This window comes from Lemur catta, chromosome 1 (assembly GCF_020740605.2).
Source record: "Lemur catta isolate mLemCat1 chromosome 1, mLemCat1.pri, whole genome shotgun sequence".
Lineage (NCBI taxonomy): Eukaryota > Metazoa > Chordata > Mammalia > Primates > Lemuridae > Lemur > Lemur catta.
In genome coordinates, this window is record NC_059128.1 from 192,956,357 (window position 1) to 192,975,936 (window position 19,580).

Below are 19,580 nucleotides of genomic sequence, written 5' to 3' on the forward strand. Positions count from 1 at the left end.
ATATCTATATAGAATTCCATATATACATATATGGCACTAAATTGAGTATTGCATTTTATACCTTTTAAAAATTTTTGATTACTTTTCTACACAGTAAGAAATCAAAGATAAAACTTTTAGAGCCAAATATTCTATTATATGGATATACCAAAATTATTTATCATTTCATGATTAGACATAGAAGTTGTTTCAATATTTTCTGCCATACATGTGATCATACAATAAATGTTAATGATAATATGTTTTTATTCCCACTTTTATTTCTTCAGTACATTTCTTAGAAATTATAGCACTTAGGTCAGAGTGTATAAACATTTTTAGGGTCCTTGATACCTACTGGGAAACTGCTTTCTAGAATTATTGTACTAATTAATGTTCTCACCAAATTGTGTACTCTAATGCTAATTTATTTTCAATTCAAAATAATTTTTTTTTGTTAATTATTTCCTTGCTGATGAGAATGAATCCTTTCGACATGATCATTCAACATTCATGTTTCCTCTTTTTTGAAATTGCCTCTTGCTCATGGAATTTTCAGAAAATTCAGGCCATGATTTAAAATGATGGAAATAGTAGGTAGGCATCCTGCTTTGTTTATTTTAATGGAACTATGAATATTTTTCAATTCTAAGTTGCTTATCTATTTAGCAAGAATTTAAATTTATTCTTTTTAAATCACCACTGTATGTTTATTCACAGATTAGCAAAAATGAGAAGCTTCATTTATTGGGCACCCAGATATGAGCTGTGCAGGAAAAAATGTTTTATTTTTATAGAATAAAAATGTTGTCAGGCCAATTAACTCTTAATATTATATTAAAAAGAAAAGCACATAATCTATTAAAAATCTTTAATGTTGAGAGCTGAGTTAGCATTGGGATAGTTTGTGTTAAGCATACCTTAAACTGTAGCATTTCATTTTTGTGATATGTCACCTCCACACGAAGAGTTGAGATGGGTTCAGAAGGTAGGTTTGATCTAACATTTTCAGTATTTAATTGGAGGTCAGCTGTAATACCCGTTGATGAATACTGAGTTGACGCGACTAAATAAGGGTTGTCTTCTCTTGGAAAGTAACATTCAGGTGCACTGGATCCAGAAGTAATCTAAAAACACAATGCAAGTTCATTGCCAGAAATTGTAGACATTGTAATATTTGACTTTCCAAAAACATAAAGTAGGTTTATGTTCAATCACATGTTGTTTAATTTACAAGTTGTATTGTTGAATACTAAAATGCAATAGCAATCATAGCATAAAGTTTCTATTATGGGATCTGAAATCCCATGTACTAAAATGTTACATAGAATATTTATATTTTGACTCCACAGAAAGAAAATTAGAGCAGAAGGAAGAAATTTCATAGATTTTCTTACTCAAAAAATAGAACTGGATTGTGTTATATGTAAAAATTAAGCATATTACTCATAAATTTTGATCTTATGCTTGTACTTACTCTTTAGATTGTTGCTTTTTGTGTGTAAAATTGGCTCTATAATGACCCTCAGAAGGCCATGTTCTTAGAATTCTTCTTATTTACTTATTATGAAACTATATCTTTTATGACTTGTGCTTATACTGGTCAATTACATCCTAACTAGGATTGGAAAGAGGAACTGTGGGTGAGGGTCAGAGCTGATTGGTTTATATAGGGTCAGTGATGGGACCTAAGAAAAAGAATGATAAACTATGACATTAATGGCTAGTTGCCTTATCACAACCTACTCGTTCTCTTCCTTATTTATTAAATTGCCATATTGTTGTGAGAAACAATATGCCCATCTATATTTCCAAGTCTCTTTTGCAGAAGTTGTATAAGTCCCCAGAAAGCTCTTTAAAAGAAAGGAGTGTAATCTGATTAAATTTAATGTCCTTTTTGATTCACTTTCTTTGTTGTTCCTGGAGTACAAATATAATGGTAGAAGCTGTGATGTAACCTTGTAGATGAAAACCAAGTAGAAAATATGGAGGAGCCTGGAGCATTGATGACATTTAAATGCCAGCATGTTTGGCCTGGGATTCCTCTTTGTAAGAGAAAAATATAATCTATTTTGTTTAACCTACTCAGATTTTAGGTGTCTGATAATCTCAGATTAAAGCAATCCTTAACTGATATCAATACTATAGTACTCATTCCAAATGCAGTGTATTAAATGAGTGCCAATAGAACCCAGAACATGAATGGCTTTAGAAAATTGCAAAGTCTGTCTATGACTTCCTCATAGCTATCTTTCTGCCCAGTACCACTTCTGCTTTATCAAGTTATGAGTCGACTAATTTATCTTTCTTATTGATAGTTCCTATCAGCATTGCTATTTTTGTGGCTAGCATGAAAATATTCTGGCTATTTAATTTTGGTAAATAGGATAAAGACCTATAGGTTAAGTATTGAACAGATAATTTTTAATTGGATTATGCAAGGAATATATAATTAATTAAATTTAAACTATATCTTTGAGTAATTTTTTTTAAAATACTCAATCCTGCTTATATCCACATACATCCATACATCTATATATTTTAGAAGTAGAGAAGTTACCACTTGTAATATCACTTCTGAGGATTTTGAATCTGAATATTTCTGGCTGAATCAGCAAGACAAAGATCTAGGCAAAATCTTTTTTTTCCTGAAAATGATCAGTGATTTAGAAAATGTCTTGTTACATTAGGTCTTGGGAAAAGATCATTCTTTCTTTCATTTTTGATTTCTTATCAGAATAAGGAAATTAAGGGTTTATACACAGAGTGATCACAACCAGAGTAACCATACCATCTAACCCTTACTATATTTGTCCTTCACCCCATGACGACTCTACTTTTCTAGGGAGCTGATTTTTTTTCTCAATCACTAAAATTACTTTTTTTCATACAATCTCCATCCATATGTCCCTCACTCACATTCTTGTACTCAGTTACAAAACCACACCCTGGAAAAACTCTACCCTCTGTCTTCTCAGTGACTGCAATTGTGTAGTTGGATGTTGCTTGAAAAATGCAAACAACCATGCTGCCTGCTCTCACAATTTATAATCATGAAAGTCCCAGTGGGTCCTAATGATGCAATCATACTACATTTTCCTAGTTCATTCACATTGCCCTATATGACATTTTCCTTTCTTCTCCAAACATCAACAAGTCCTTTCCTATTCTCATTATTGCCTAATGGTTTTCCTTGTCATTTTAATATGAAAAAGAAAAGCAGCCAGAAAAAAAATCAGAAGCAAATACCAAATCTACCCACACATCCAACTCTTCAGCTCTTGTGACAAATTATGTACTGTCTGTCTTCTATGCAAGGTGAACTATTTCGTGTGCCCAATTCCATGCCTCTTTACCTGAAAAAGCATTTCTCCTTAATTCTCCACTCTCTCTCCTGTATCAGTAATACTGCATTTATTGTAGGTTATCCTTAACAGCATAAACGTATATTATTTCTTCAATGTTAAAATAAAAAGTAAATGTTACCTCACTAACTTCTACTACTGGCTCTTTGTTTGTTTGTTTGTTTTGTTTTGTTTTTTGCTTTATAGCAAAACATAGAAGAGTTCACCATACTCACTATCTCTAATTTCTCCTAATTTTTACTTCAACTCACTGTAACCAGGCTTTTACCCCCAGCACACTACCAATATTTACTTGTCAAAGTTACCAAAGACTTACATGCTGCCAAATTGAAATGTCAGTTTCCAGTCCTTATCTTACTGACTTACAAGCATAATTTGCATAGTTTGTCATTTCTTTATTTTAAAATGTTCTGTTCACTTGGCTTCCAGAACCCAATATGTTCTTTGGTTTTTTTTTTTCTTTTTTTTTTTTATTCAGTCCCCGTAGGGACCGTCAAAAATTGCCAATGCCAACTGTATTGCAAGTCGTCATGGCTGGGTATTGGGAAAAGTTTTCAATTAGCAATAATTGCACCTCGGATAAACCTCATTGGCTACGATACTGCCACTGCGCAAAGCTATTCTTTGTTTTCAACCTAATACTTTTGCTAGTCTTTCTCAGTTTTCATTTCTTGTTCCTCCTCACTTTTCTGACTAAATGTAATGACCCAGGGTTAGTATTTAAACTCCTTTCATGTATTAAAGCTCATTCCCTTGAAGATACTATCCTATCACATGCCATCAAACACTTTACAGGCTAATACTAAATTTTACATAATACCTGTGATATAAAATTCTCAATTTCAAGAGTTTAAATATATCTCACAACCAGACAGTTGCCTTTGGATTTCTATTGGGCATCAAAATTTTAATTTCTCTAAACATAACTTCCCATCTAAGCTCTTTTTTACCAGTTTTTCAAAATAAAACCTTGAAGTCATTCTTTACTCCTTCATAATGCACATTAATTAAAAAACAAAATTTTTGGCTTAGTCTTAAAAATACACACAAATTCAATCACTTCTTATTAATTGTACCATTATCACTCTGTTTCAATCTGTCAATGTTAGTTTGCCTTGATTATTGCAACAGCTTCTTTCCTGGTCTCCTTGCATCAATTCTCTAACAGTCTATTTTCAACACAATAGCCATTATGGTCCCCTAAAATGGAAGTTCAATTTTGTCACTTGTCTGTTCAAAACTTTCCAGTAGCATCCTATCTCAAAGAAAAGCTGGTAATACTAAAAATGGCTTGATTGATCTAAACTATCTCTTTCCATATGTCTATGACATAATTTCCTGCTGATATTCCCTAACTAATTCTATTTCAAAAACACTGGCCTCCTGCTGTTTGTGAACTATATGTGCTACATTCTCACTTCAGATGCACTTCAGGTTAATGTTAATATCCCTCTGGAATATTATTCCATTCATTTTTTTTCTTCATCTCTTTTAACAAGTGTCACCTTCTCAAAGAAACTTTCCCTGTCCAATCATTAAAATTACACCATTTGTATTCTTCCTTTCTTCCCCTCTCCTGCTTATTTTTCCTGTATTATTTATCTAACATAACATATAATTTTTTTCCATTATTTTTTTTTTGTTTTCCCACAGTATAAAATAAGCTCTATCAGGATGGGAGAGTTGTTCATTTTTTTCACCTAGAGCAATGACTAAAACATATCAAGTCTCAATAAGTATTTGTTGAATGACTAAATGAAGAAACAATGTGGTCTAAAGAAACACAAAGAAGTATATCTGCACCCTAAGTCATCAAATTTAATTGCCTTCTTTTGCCTGATTTCCTAACATTAAAGTTTGACTTAACCTAAGAATTTGTAAGTGTTGAAATACAGTTCTGAAAAACTCTATTTACATTTTCATGCTTAGAAGTTACCTGTGCTTTAGTGAAATGAATATCCCTAAGATATGTTTTGCTGATGGAAGTAAGTGAGCATACTGAGTGCAATGGGGGATGGGTCTAGATTTCACTGGAGTGCTGCATTTTAAAGAGAAGATGGAGAAATGTAAAATACTTCACTATATGACTTTTCTGAAATCTTTTTCTTCTCCTTACTTTTTCTGTTCTTCAATTCTTTCCTAATCTTTACTAATGATAAAGATTATTCTGCTTTACCAATTGATACAGAGAAATGGGGTCAACTTCCCTCGAGGCAGAGATTGTATGTATCTCCTCACAAAAATACAGACATCTCTGGAAGTTGCTGAGAGATGTGTCTTGACTCTCTTCAATGGTATAACACATGCATTTAATTATTTGATTATATGAAATATTTTTTTTTGCTGACAAAATCTAATGATGTAACCAAAAGCCCAAAATTTGAAAACAAACATAGCAAAAGAGGATATTTCTTGTATCTCTTTCCTGTAACATTGGTAAAAACAGCTGCCATCCACAGCCATTGTTATTTTGTTGAAATGATGTCCAAAATAATTGACCAGAATTATCACCCCTTAGTAGAATAAAACTATCCAATCACTCAACTTCATAAGTTTTAATAATTTTAGATAATGCTTTTGAAAGTCTGTCAACTACTGGCATAACATCTTACCAGAACAACAAACAGAGTACTATTTTATTAAGTAAAGTTACACAATCCAGAGTGCCTGGAAATCAACTTACACATTCATTTAGTCTGGCATTTACTAAACTACTTCTTTGGAGACTTCATAAGCTAAATTGTCTATCAGAGATGCTATTTTCATATTGCAAATAATTCTCTATATGAATTTAGTTTGTATGCTGCAGAATAACAAGTATAATATGTAATGTTTTCATTGAAATGCTTAGGTGAAAATGACATCAACAGTCATAATTAAAATTATTATTACCTCTCTCCATAAACAACCACGTTGTTCACACTTTTCTTGAGTTGCGGTGTCTGCATCTGGGTAACAGTTAAATGTGTCATTTTCTGAGTAAATTTGATTCCATTGAACATAAAAGCTTTTTCCAAGGTTAAGGCTGAGATTCGTAATTAGAAGAAACTTTGAAGAAAAAATAAAAACAAAACATTAAAGATTATTTCTCACCATTGCACAATTTAAAAATATTTAACATTTTACAAAAGGTGGCAATTATAGCAATTCTTCAAATCAAATCATTACTAGTTTTAATACAATACTTCAAGAACAGAATAGACAGGAAAAAAGTGCCATGCCACTGAAATACCTAGAACCCCAAGATGAAAAAGCTATGAGAGATTGAAGAACACTGTGGAAAGCATTATCTTTAAATTCAGACATGAGTTCATTTCTCAGTTCTGCCATTTAATGCTCATGAATCTTTGGAAAAATTATATATTATGCATTATCCTCAATTTCCTTTCCTGTAAAATGGGGATAATAACTCCTACTAAATGGGTTGCTACACAGATTGAATGAGATGTAAAATTTAAAGCATCTAGGACAATGTATAGGACATGCTAAGTTTAAAATAAATGTTAGTTCTCTCAAGGAATACACAGGGAAGAAAATATTGACCACTTTAGTTGATATGGAGGCTCCTAAAGTCAGAGACGGGAAATACATATTTCTTTAATTCTAAATCTATTATTAACCACTACTTACAATGTTTGAGAGACAAATTGGAGGGGAGAAAATATGGCATTATGCAAAAAAGAAAAAATAAGAGAGGATATATATACATACACATACAGAATTATTTTATGGTGCATATATATTACATATATATGTACACATGATTATTTCTGTTATTGGTATTGCAAAGTTAAGTTTGGTTATTGCTTATATATCTTAGGAATTAACATGGGCAAGATTTATCCCAACTAGATTTTCATCTGCATAGCTTATTCTTTCATATCCACCAAACATACTTTCAAAACTATACTTTGAGAAATGAAAGTTCATATAAAGATCAGTCTAAGAACAGCAGAATTACAAAGCTGTATTACTGGTATCTGTGTCTATATTTATTTAAGCATAAAAATAGACATAAAAATACAGATATAAATTGATTTGTACACATAACCAAGCAAACTTATTTATGTAGTATGCCATCTTGTAATCTTTGTTAGATTCATAAAGTTCTCAATAAGCTTGCAATTATTTAATTTATTCTTACAGTGCTAGGAATATATATATGTTATATTATGTTTACTAGATAAAAAATGATTAACCATTACATATTTTTCTGAAAATTGTTAAGTGAATAGCATGGGGCCATAGAGCATAAGGGTTAGACAAAAAATGTTATAAGACAATGCTCTATATCTTAAATAATTTAGAATTTATTTATGCAGATATTAATAATAATTTGGCATTATATAAATGGTGGAAAGGTAAATACCAAAAAATTGTTTCATGTTTTAAATTGGTAGTTTCTGTGACATTTCAAATACATTAACTTACTGCCCAAAGCAATATTATGACTTAAATATTACACTTTATAGATGAGGAAGCTGGGATAATGAGAGATTGATTTAATGTGCTTAAATGCAGGGCTGGAATTAGAGCCCAGTTCTGTAAGTTCTTTTCCCTCACTACTACACCTTTTAAAAGAGACAAAAATCACAAGATAAGGAAGGCCTTCTACAGGAAGGAAAAAATGTAAAAAAATTTTGATGTCAGGAAAGTACATGATACATTCTGAGGGCAATGAAAGTTCATAAAAGAAGGGACAGGGAGAATGATCAAAGAAATGGATTGGATAAATATGCTGAGGAATTTTAAATGGGAAGCTAAAACATTTGGAATTTTTGTTGTATGCAAGAGGTAGGTTAGAGTTCAAAGCAGTAGAATGATATGAAAAAATATTGGGAAGGCCTATATAAATGACATCCAACAGAAAATGAAATGAGGGAGAAGTAGCAAGAAGTTAATTCATTTTGTTATCTAAATACAAACTAGAATGACCTAAAATGAAAGATTGGCAGCTAAAGTGAAGAAAAGAGAAATGAAAAAGAAAAAAAGAGAGAGATAGAGGAAGGAAGGAAGGAAGGAAGGAAGGAAGGAAGGAAGGAAGGAAGGAAGGAAGGAAGGAAGGAAGGAAAAAGAATAGAAAAAAAAGAAAAAAGAAAGAAAAGAAAAGAAAGAGAGACAGAGGTAGGGAGGGAGGTAGGAGGAGTATCGAGAGGGTGGGAAGGAGTAGGGAGGGAGGATGGAAGGAAGACATGGCACGAAGGAAAAAATTAATAGAATAAACCAATTGCGTGAATGGTTGCATGATGTTAAATGTGACAGTACATAATAGCTAAAATATTTTAAAAGATTGTATTTACCTGGTCTGAAGCATCATAAGTAAAATGTCCGTGATCACTCATTGCTTCATTGTTTTCTGCCACTTGAACTTCTGTAACAGTGTCTGTCAACCCAAGAACTTTTATTGTCTCAAATGCTAAGGTAGTTCCTTCCTCATATGTTGCATGTGTGCATGTAATACTTAAAATGTTCTGGGGAAAAAAAGTATGTAATATTATATATTAAGTCATCAGATACAAACCTTAAATAACAATATAGGTGTGAAATAAGAGAAAAAAATAATCATCTACCTCTCTATTCCTACCAACTCTCCCTATCCAAGGAACATACATAAATATAAGTATGAATAACTCTTTTCATTTTTTTTGTATATGTGCCATAAAACTTTATTTTCAGAGATAATCTAAATCACTCATGATGCAACACATATATAACCCTTCTTATTCTAGCTGTAAGATTGATTAAAAAAAACTTAGCTTTGGCAAAAAAGAATATATAAAGAAATCCAACATCTATGAAAATCATTCCTATTAATTGTTCAGAGTTTAACTTTGCACATAGGTTTTTCATTCTTACCCCAAATCTACACAGGTTATTACTGATACATTAAAACATTTTCAAATATGTTGAAATTATTTTCATAGGGCATGTTGCTTAAAACCAGACATAACACTTTAAGAAGTCTAAAGATTTCTGTGCATCAATTTCTCATCTATTATACTTAAATTTAAAATTTTAAGATAACAGTTTGTTTATAATTTAAAAATTTAAATTTAACAATTAAATGTAACAATTTATTTCATTAAATTTAATTGAAATCTGGAGGTAAATATAATATAAATATCCTTTCAAAACATTCATGATAAAATAACCTAGACATTAACAAAGTATACATTTAACTACCGTATCAAAGAAGAATGCTTACATTAGAAACTGAAAATGTATAGAATATGTAGTTGTCATTCTCTATGGTATCTGAAATGAAAAAAATGAAGCTATTAAAACAAAATGGAATGTTAAATTATCTGTTCTATTTTGTTACAATTATATTATATAACACAAAAAAGTTGAAAAACATAGATATTACTAATTGAGCATTCTAAACAGATTTTTTAAATTAAGTATCTTAGCTGTCTCTAAACAAAATAATGTTGGTATTTTATATTCCCAATAGGTAAAATTAATGTGTGTATATATATAAAATATGACCTAGTTTAATTTTTCGAAGACTGTTAAAAAATGTTTCTGGTGGCCGGGCGCGGTGGCTCACGCCTGTAATCCTAGCACTCTGGGAGGCTGAGGTGAGTGGATCGCTCGAGGTCAGGAGTTTGAGACTAGCCTGAGTGAGACCCCATCTCTACTAAAAATAGAAAGAAATTATCTGGCCAACTAAAATATGTATAGAAAAAATTAGCCGGGCATGGTGGCGCATGCCTGTAGTCCCAGCTACTCGGGAGACTGAGGCAGTAGGATCGCTTAAGCCCAGGAGTTTGAGGTTGCTGTGAGCTAGGCTGACGCCATGGCACTCACTCTAGCCGGGGCAACACAGCGAGACTCTGTCTCAAAAAAAAAAAAAAAAATGTTTCTGGAAATTCAGGGAAAGGAAAACTTATAGTACCAGATAAATAATTATAAATTTATTTTTGAGTGGTATCTTATTCCCTTTCTAGTAAGCCATGTAACTAACAGTACATTTTCCCTAGGAAAACATGGAATATCATAATTTTATTTTGCATATTTTTGTTTATGTTTCCATCATTTTTTATTATTTGGGGAAAAAGAATGAATCTGGAGACATGTTAAAGATTGAAATAAACTTTAATGAGAAAAATGGAAGACAATAATTTGCTGTACCATATATAATAAAACTTTATCAACACATCTCTTTAACAAAAATACTGAAGATTAAAACTAAAATAATTTAGAAGAGAGTGTGAAAAATACAAAGGGAACCTTAGGATTTATAGGATACTTTCAACATTGCTTAAAATTCTAATCCTGAAATAAAATTGCAATCAGAACTTGAGGACACTTTATTGTTTGTCTGTTTGCCTACAAATTCAATACTCAGAATTATAATTTTCTTTAAATTTTTATATGATTATAACTATATAGATGTAAGATAACTAATTAAATTATATTCTTCATATTCTTAACCACCTACTTACATGAATAAATTATTAATATAAATTTTTACCAGAAGAAATAAAGAGATGTATATGGAAAGATGTATATAATTCAAGAAATAGGAATAACCTTAAAGTCTTGCCCCACAGGCTATCAATAGAGGTATTATGTCAACAGCATTGTTTGATGACTACAATTAATTTAGGTTCAGCTGGAATCCACTTTCACAGAACTTCTATGGTAAGTGCTTGAAACCTATTCTCATGGGAAATCTCACATCAGTGTGCTTAAGCCTCCAGGTGTTTGAGAAAGAGCAAGAGACTTGGTGTGCTGAAATAGAATGAGAAATGGACAGTAGTTGGGGATAGTGAGTGTGTGTGTGTGTATGTGTGTGTGTGTGTGCACGTATGCACACAACAGCACAGAGTACAGATCATGGTAAGCTCTCTAGATATTGGTAAAGACTGTTACTCTTAATCGAGTAAAATGGAGAATCATTAGAGGATTTTGAGCAAAGGTGTGATGATTTGAGTCATCTTTTAAAAGGATTACTCCACATACTGGATTGTAATAGAATGCAAAAAGGGATTGACAAGAACTATAGACTTATAGATCAGTTAGGGAGCTATTGTAGTAATTAAAAGAGAGTGGTGATAGTGATGGAGCTGATGGGAGGATCCAGATCAAGGTAGAAGCAATAAAAATTAATAGGTTGTGAGAGACAACAGTCAACTCCAAGGTGTTTGGCATCTGTAGAGATGAAGTTACCATCAACTGACAAGGGGAAGACTCTAGGTGGAACAGATACATGGTGGGAAGGTCTGAGTTCTATTTTGGCAGGTTACATTTTAGATTTTCATTAGACATACAAAAGGAAAGTTTAAGTACAGAAAAGTCTGGTCTGGAGATATAAATTTGGGAGTCAGATAAATGGTACAAAAGACTACACTTATCAAGGCAAAAACTACAACTAAAGAATAGAAAAGAACAGAGGACATTTATGATAAATGGCTGTGAATGTTATATCTTAATTGACAGCTTGCATCAAGGAAGATCTCCCAGTGAATTGATTATTCTATAGAATGAATTTTATTTTGAATACATTGGTATAATACCATAAATAAAAGTTATTTATTTAAACAAATATTAGTTAACTGAGTATGACTATCACAAGTCTTAGGAGAGAATTATTGGATCCCTGTGGTAGTTTTAAAATATCTACATTTTCATAAATAGATAAGACTAAAAGACAAGATTTTTTTGTAGGTTCTATTATTTTCAGATTGTAGGAGAGTACACCAATACATAGACTAGTTCTTGAATTAGGTTAGAAATATATGAATGTTTCCTATACATTTATAGGCATTTAGATATCCTTTAATACATCTGAGGAGTAGGGAGGGAAAATAGAAGCTAAACTGTAATTTTTTGTACACACATATAAAACACAAGACTAAGAGCCCTCTGTTAAAATAAATAAGATTTTTAAAAACCTTTAAATTTATGAAGAAAATTATAATTGACTAATTAAATCCAAATTGAGAAAATTGCCATGGAATAATTACATATAAGCACAAAAAAGCTCATTTTTTCAATTTGCTTGATATACTGAATTCTCAAGTTTAGAGCTCAAGAAATAAAACTAAAGATACTTAATAAGGAAAAAAATTGTGAACTATTTATATGAAGACATTTTCAACTCAAATTACTTGACATTATTTAATTAAATCTTTAGATGTTGGGGTTCTTTTGTTTACAGTAACAAAATTTTAGTTTTAACTATTACAATAATTTAAAAGAGTTAAAATATGATGCAATTTGTCCATCTTGAAGCTTGTTAACCATTTTTATTTAAAATATTAATCTAATAGATAAATATAAATATAAAATATTGTCAAATATTTTTACAACAAATAAATAGACAAAATTGGATATTTTAATTAAACATATATAACTTACATAAAAATGTTAAATTTCATAACATAACCTAGGCCTACAATATATAAAAATAGGCATTAGAAATGAAACTGTGTGATATTTTAAAAATGGATGCGACTTACATAAATAAAGTCAAAATTTCCTGTCATCAGAATGAACATTTAAAATTTTGTCACTTTGAAACTTACTTCTAGTTTCTCCATCATCCCAGAAAAGGTCTCCTATTGCTGTGTTATTTTCATCTAATGCAATTATAAGTCCTAGGGGATTTTGACGGCTGTTAAGGAAAATTAGATACATATATGATTAAAAATAAATATATCATAGTAAAACATCCTATAACTAAGTCCATTTCAACCTATTTTATTTTATTTTATTTATTTATTTATTTATTTTTGAGACAGAGTCTCACTCTTTTGCCCTGGCTAGAGCGCCATGGCGTCAGCCTAGCTCACAGCAACCTGAAACTCCTGGGCTCAAGCAATCCTGCCTCAGCCTCCCGAGTAGCTGGGACTACAGGCATGTGCCACCAGGCCCGGCTAATTTTTTCTATATATTTTTAGTTGTCCAGATAATTTCTTTCTATTTTTTAGTAGAGAAGGGGTCTCGCTGTTGCTCAGGCTGGTCTTGAACTCCTGACCTCGAGCCATCCTCCCACCTCGGCCTCCCAGAGTGCTAGGATTACAGGCCAGGCGTGAGCCAACGTGCCTGGCCCATTTCAACCTATTTAATAATAAATTTGTTTATATTAATAATTTTACTATCAATTTTCCTATAAGAATGCAGAAATAATTTATATAGTTAGAAAATAAAGGAATAAATATAATACTGGATTTTTTGAAGGCAGAGACACCTGCAAATTGAAACAGTATATTTAAATTCAGAAAGAAAAATTAAATGTGTCCTATGAATGCTCAGTTTAACCTGTATAACCCTAAATTGCAATGCATTAAGTCTACATCTCAAGTGTAAAACAATGAAAAATATAATATAAAAATTTAAAAAAATGTTTAGCGGAATCTCTAACAATCTTAAAAAGGAAACTAATTGCAACAGAGAAATGAGACATATGATAGATCAATAAAAATATTTTTCTTATTTTTATATTACCCTAAAATGGTATCCCTGAGGCTGTACCGTCTAGGCAACTACTCTGTACAGAATATATTCCTTCCAGCAATCAGTTACCAAAGTGTATGTTCCTCCTTTTCAGGACATTTCTAGAGTATCACCAGTTTTTTAGAGCATAGTCATGAGACAGTTACATTATGAGAATAGTCAATTCTAGAATGCCAAAATAATTAAATTACTAATGCACATTCATTCTCTCATTAATTTGTTCCCTCAACAAATACAGGAAATATAGAACCTATTATGGGCTGGACACTGTTAAAGATTTGGGGGATAAAGTTGCAAAAGGTCAAGTCCCTGCTTTTATGACATTTATAGTCTATGTGAGGAGGTACACTCTATACAAGAAAAAGTAAATAATATAATTTCAGATATCCTTAACATTATAAAGAAAATACAGCAGGGTAAGGAATAGATAGCAACTATCTGTTGGGGTGCTGCAGAATATAGAAAGGCATGTGAATTCAATATGATACCTTCTGTGCCTTTGTACTCAAAATGAATGCTGCAAAAGTTTCAAGTTTCTTCTATTTTTCTAAATATTTCTGAGTTTTACTCTTACTGAACAACTTAGTTTCTCTCTTACTCTTTACCAAACCTAAAATATCCACCTATTTTGTCAACTTGAAAGTAAAACATTTTAGCAGAAAGAAAAACTTTGTGACTTATTTATGTATAGAAATTCATGTAAAAATCAACACATTCTCTTCTCAATTATATTGCAAATATTAATATTTCATATTTTGATTAAGTATGAAAGATTATCTTCAATTTTGCATATTATACAGAGGATATAAGTAAATTTTTGGTACAGGAAAAGAATTTCTAATCTAATCATATTCATTAATTTAATTCAAGACATTTGTAACAATACACATAATTTGATTCTTTTTATAACAATTATGGGCATAGTTAAGTATTACTTCTGTGTGTCAACTCTCTTCTGGTGATAAAGCTAAACATTAAACTCAGATTCTTAATAAAAATATAAAATATTAAAACTTAAATTTTATTTCAGGTCTCAGTTAATGATTTTCATTTTACCTTGCTGTTGTTGTTACATCTGGTTGTTGAATGGGGATGATATAACCTCCTCTAAGATGTAATCCTATTTTGTCTGCTGGAAGATACATATCAACACTTTCTTTTTGCCAAGACCTTTTTGCACCCTAATATGTGGAAGATACAAAGATTTTTTATTGTTAGTGAAGACTTCAAACTCTATTTTATAAGAATTAAAATTTATACATGAAAACAATTTTTATCATGAGCAATTCATGCTATCCAAATGATATCAATATACTGTTTTCCAACTTTTAGAGAGAATTTTCTTTTGCTTACTGAACAAGTCAAAAGAAAATATGTTTAATTTCTCAAAAATGCAATCTACATAAAGAAATCCATTTTGTATCTATAATAATTAACAATATATTTAATTATCTCCATTTTTTATTTTTTGTTTTGGTTTAAATTTAACCATGTCTTTAGAAAGGATTTTCTTAAAATCAGTTTCTACAAAAATAAAGGGCTTGCTTAGCAAATATAAGTTATATGCAAAATATACTTTTAAAATAAATACCTCTCAAGAGGTCTTGGTAAATGGAAAAAACAGATTACGTGTATGAATGTATGTATCTTGACTTTTTAAGGTTGAAATGAAAAGACTTTTCCAAATGTTGGGATGTACCATATAAAAACAACATATAAGATTAGCTCAGTACTCAATTTTTCTGTCAATAAGATTAATACGTAAAATTGGAAAAAGCATTAAAATAAGTTGCCATTTTTTCCTAAATTACTCCTGACCTTTTACTTCCACAATTTAAAAATGAATAATAGATATTTATACTAAGGAATATAATTTCATATTAAAGTCTAGTTCCTGGGTAACAAAGAGTATACTTATGGAAATGTTTACACATTACTCAACTTGAAATTATTATTTTTATAATAGTGATAGAAATCCTAAAAATAGATACGCTGTGTGTTGGAGTTAAGTTTCCATGTGCAAATGTTTAAAAATATACTTGTAAGTCTGTAAGTCTATTAAGGTTACTTACAGTTTCATAATCATACCAAGTAGCATCAGGGATATATGCACTCACTGTATCTGCTCCCTAAAATAAAGCAAGATAATGCATATTTTTTTAATTTCAATTTTTAACATACAGAATCTTATGAAATATTAAGTCATGTTTTTCAGTCAAGGGAAAAAGAACTTCCTCTATGTAGCTAAGCTCCATATATTTCCTATAGATCATAAGGCTGTTTTACTGGCTTTAGAAAATATCATAATGTAAAACACACAACAAGCAAAGAGGCAAAGGTGAAATTAATTGAGTTGGGAATTAAAATAATACATCCATGAATGTCAATTTTTGTAAACAATGCAGTCATTGTGAGTGTGAACATATTTATTTCTGTATACCTCCATAGACACCTACTTTTAAAAAGTAGATAATAACCACATGTCGTCACACTCCACAATTTTTCCAACAATTACAAATAATCACCTGGTTTTCAAGTTACCCTTTATTTATACTTTATTGTGGATTTGGTTATACATAATTCTCTTTAAGCAATAAATTTATTAAACTTGTAAACCTACCTCTGTTAAAACAGGAGTTATAAGTAATGAGGGCCCCCACAAAAACTGAGTATCCTCAGTCCAGGTGTTTGTATCCTCATAAAACCTAAGAACAATGACAATGGTTAATATATAATAAAAAACAAGTCCATCCAAATTTCTTGTCCACTTTATCTTTTTAGATTTTTTTTATTTCTGGGAAATATTACTAGCTTTAACTTTATTTATTCCATATGACATTTGAATCTTTAGTTCTTATATCCTTTTAAATAAATTTTATTTATTACATATGTCATTTGAATCTTTAGTTCTTATATCCTTTATTAGTCTCCTGAGACTCAAGAAGAAAGGGAGGAAGGAAAGAAGGAGGGAAGAAAAGGAGGAAGAAGGGAGGGAGGAAAAAAGGAGAGAAGGAAGAAGGAAGGAAAAAATAAATGAAAGTAGGAAGGAAAAAAGGAATGAAGGAAAGAAGGAACAAAGGAAGGAGGGGAATTATCTTGTACTCAAAAAAATCTAACATAGAAGATAAGGTATTTTTATCTGTAGTAAACAACTATTCTGTTTAATTATTTTTCTATTGTAAGACAGGCTCACAAAGTACCAAAAATCTTTCATATTCTGCTTTCTTCTTTTTAAATTTCTTCATTATAAATTCCTGTTTTGACCTGGATTTGAAAGGTTTGGAAAGACCTTTAAGTCATTTTTTGAGGAAAAACCTTGCTCTGCTGAGTTGATGATATGCAAAGATAAGCACAAATCACTTTTTTTGCAATTACTGTAATACACTTTTGATCTATATTTAGATTATTTTCTCAATATCTACTTGATGCATTTTCTATAATTCTATGCTTAATCTTTCTTACTGATATAATTTTCCTAATATATTTTACGTATCTTTTTCCTTGTGTATTCTATTAATTTTCCCATTTGTACCTTTTTTTGTCCAATCCACCAAATTACAGTTACTACTATCATTATACAGCTCATGTAATCATTTATATAAATGTCAAAACAAGCAGCAGAATTTTCTACTTTATATCTTGATTTATTTCTGTTAATCTTTTCAATATATGCCTGAATATACTTTAAAAGATATTATGATTCTTGTACATAGTACTCACTCATGAAGAACTGGCCTTGCTACTGTTTCTCCAAACACATGGGCTTTATAAAACAGAGTATAGAGGAAAGGTAATAGGGTATAACGAATAGTTAAATAGTGCTTTGATGAATTAACCAAAAGTGAATTCTGTCCAAAAAATGCAGGATCCTGATGCTGTGGAAAAGGAAGAGAAATTAAAATAAGAAAGCTAAAACATTAATGTAAGTTAAAACAGAAGCATTTTAATCTATTTTTAAAAACAAAATTGTATGCATTTTAGCTTATTTACAAAAAATTAAACATCTCTATTTCATCATCAAGGTGTCTTAATATATCTAGCTTTTGTGTTTTCATTTGGTTATATGTTTTAATTAAACTTAACTTTGACGTGGACATTTCAAGATATTTAAAGCAATGTAAAGTGTTGATTTAAATATATGCACTTAGTAAAGATGACATATTTTTTAACACAGTGGAGTTTTTCATGTTAATTGTGGTAGGATGAATTATTGAACTATGAATTATTTTCGTGCTTCCTTGAACCCACAATGTTTGCCATGTGACTTGTGAGTCCCTACCAGTGAAGGTAAAGTGTGCTTTCCCACCTCTTAGTTTGAGCTCAGCCATGTGACCTATTCTGGCCAATGCGATGTTAGTACATGTGATATATTCAAGAGAAGGCTTGAAATATACTAGCCTGAGGAATTACTGTCTTTGCCTTGCCATTTTCATTATACAAATAAGCCCCGGTAGCTGCTGGTTCAGGGACACAGGGAACAGAACTGCCGGGCCCTCCTGTAGGCCTGTAATTTGAAGTACAGCTTCCCTACTGACCTCATTCTAGATCATCTGACTGACTCATCCTAGGTGCACTGATGTGAGCAAGGCTGTTTAGATTTCCTGCTTATGGGTAACAAAATTAACTGAGGATTTCAGCCACCACCTGCCTGCAGCCACCATTACGTTTGCACTGAAGTCATGTTTCCTTTTGGGTCTCCCAATCACTGAATGAGCGAGGTGAGAATGCTGTGCAGGCTCTTTCCCAGGAGATACAGGGAAGGTCAATGGCCAACTTTGCCTTGAAGATTCCTCTCTGATCTGACTGAAACTTTGTTAGAACTGGACTGTAGTTTGTAGTTTTCCCTGCCAAACTGCCTCCCTTCCCCCATCATCTTCACCAGGTTCAGACCTGAACTGTGGTCTGAAGGCTCTCTCCACTTTCTCACGCTCCCTCCCCTTCATCCTTCATGAGTACTTCACCAATAAATCTCTAACATATCCAATACTGTCTAGTCATCTGCTTTTCAGAGAAGACGAATATAGAATGTAATGTAATTAGTGTCAGAATCCCCTATGGATACAGGTTTCTTGAAAATATCATTTACGTGGATTAGGAAGTAACTAAGCTCTTATCTGTACCTTTTAATTCTCTTCTAACATGCTTCCTTCCAGGCTGAACTGAGTACGTTTCCCTCTTAGGCAGAATATCAGCCCCATATGCAACCAATGTGTGAACATAGAATGATTTCTTAATCAACATGTACTTAATTACTTATCAGAATTTCACCATTGCCTCTAAAAAATATGCCTATGACAATCACAGCATGGTGAATTTCCAGTTCTGGTAGAATAGCTCTGTAGTCTCTTGTATGTCTGCTCCTACTAGCTCAAATTCATGTTTTAAAAGTGTCAGTTTTGTTTTTCACTGATATATTTATTCAACATTTCTTTATTATAGAAAGACTCTGGACTCAAATTGCTTTGCAAATGTTAATTTGTTGTCTTTCTTTAACAAAACAAAAACTGGAAATCCTTGATAGTATATATTTTATGAGAGAAAAATTACTTGCAACCTACATTGGTAGAATCCAAGAATCCATACTCAAAAAGATTTGGCTCTAATTTAAAATACTGATGATTTAACACACTATATAGTATATGCTTTAGGATTAAATAAAATATTGAGGTTGTGAATACTTTTTTTTCATGATCCTTATTTAAACTTTTTATGTGCAAAATATAGATAGACCTTAAGAAGAAGACTTCTAACTATTCTTTAACAATCATTCTA

General features: G+C 31.3%; 1 protein-coding gene and 1 non-coding gene across 2 annotated transcripts in view; both read right to left on the reverse strand.

Moving 5' to 3' along the window:
• The window catches only part of SI (sucrase-isomaltase), an 87,198-nt gene that overhangs the window by 36,339 nt on the left and 31,279 nt on the right, over positions 1-19,580 (reverse strand). Inside the window, exons 17-25 of the mRNA XM_045556529.1 lie at positions 17,529-17,683; positions 16,429-16,513; positions 15,881-15,937; positions 14,865-14,989; positions 12,878-12,966; positions 9,550-9,599; positions 8,645-8,815; positions 6,237-6,392; positions 900-1,106 (exon numbers count right to left, since the gene is read on the reverse strand). Coding sequence (XP_045412485.1) covers positions 900-1,106; positions 6,237-6,392; positions 8,645-8,815; positions 9,550-9,599; positions 12,878-12,966; positions 14,865-14,989; positions 15,881-15,937; positions 16,429-16,513; positions 17,529-17,683 — 1,095 coding nt within the window. The remainder of the gene's footprint in view (positions 1-899; positions 1,107-6,236; positions 6,393-8,644; positions 8,816-9,549; positions 9,600-12,877; positions 12,967-14,864; positions 14,990-15,880; positions 15,938-16,428; positions 16,514-17,528; positions 17,684-19,580) is intronic.
• LOC123631034 lies at positions 3,823-3,963 on the reverse strand. The gene has a single exon (XR_006732918.1). It is a non-coding gene; the product is annotated as a U4 spliceosomal RNA (small nuclear RNA).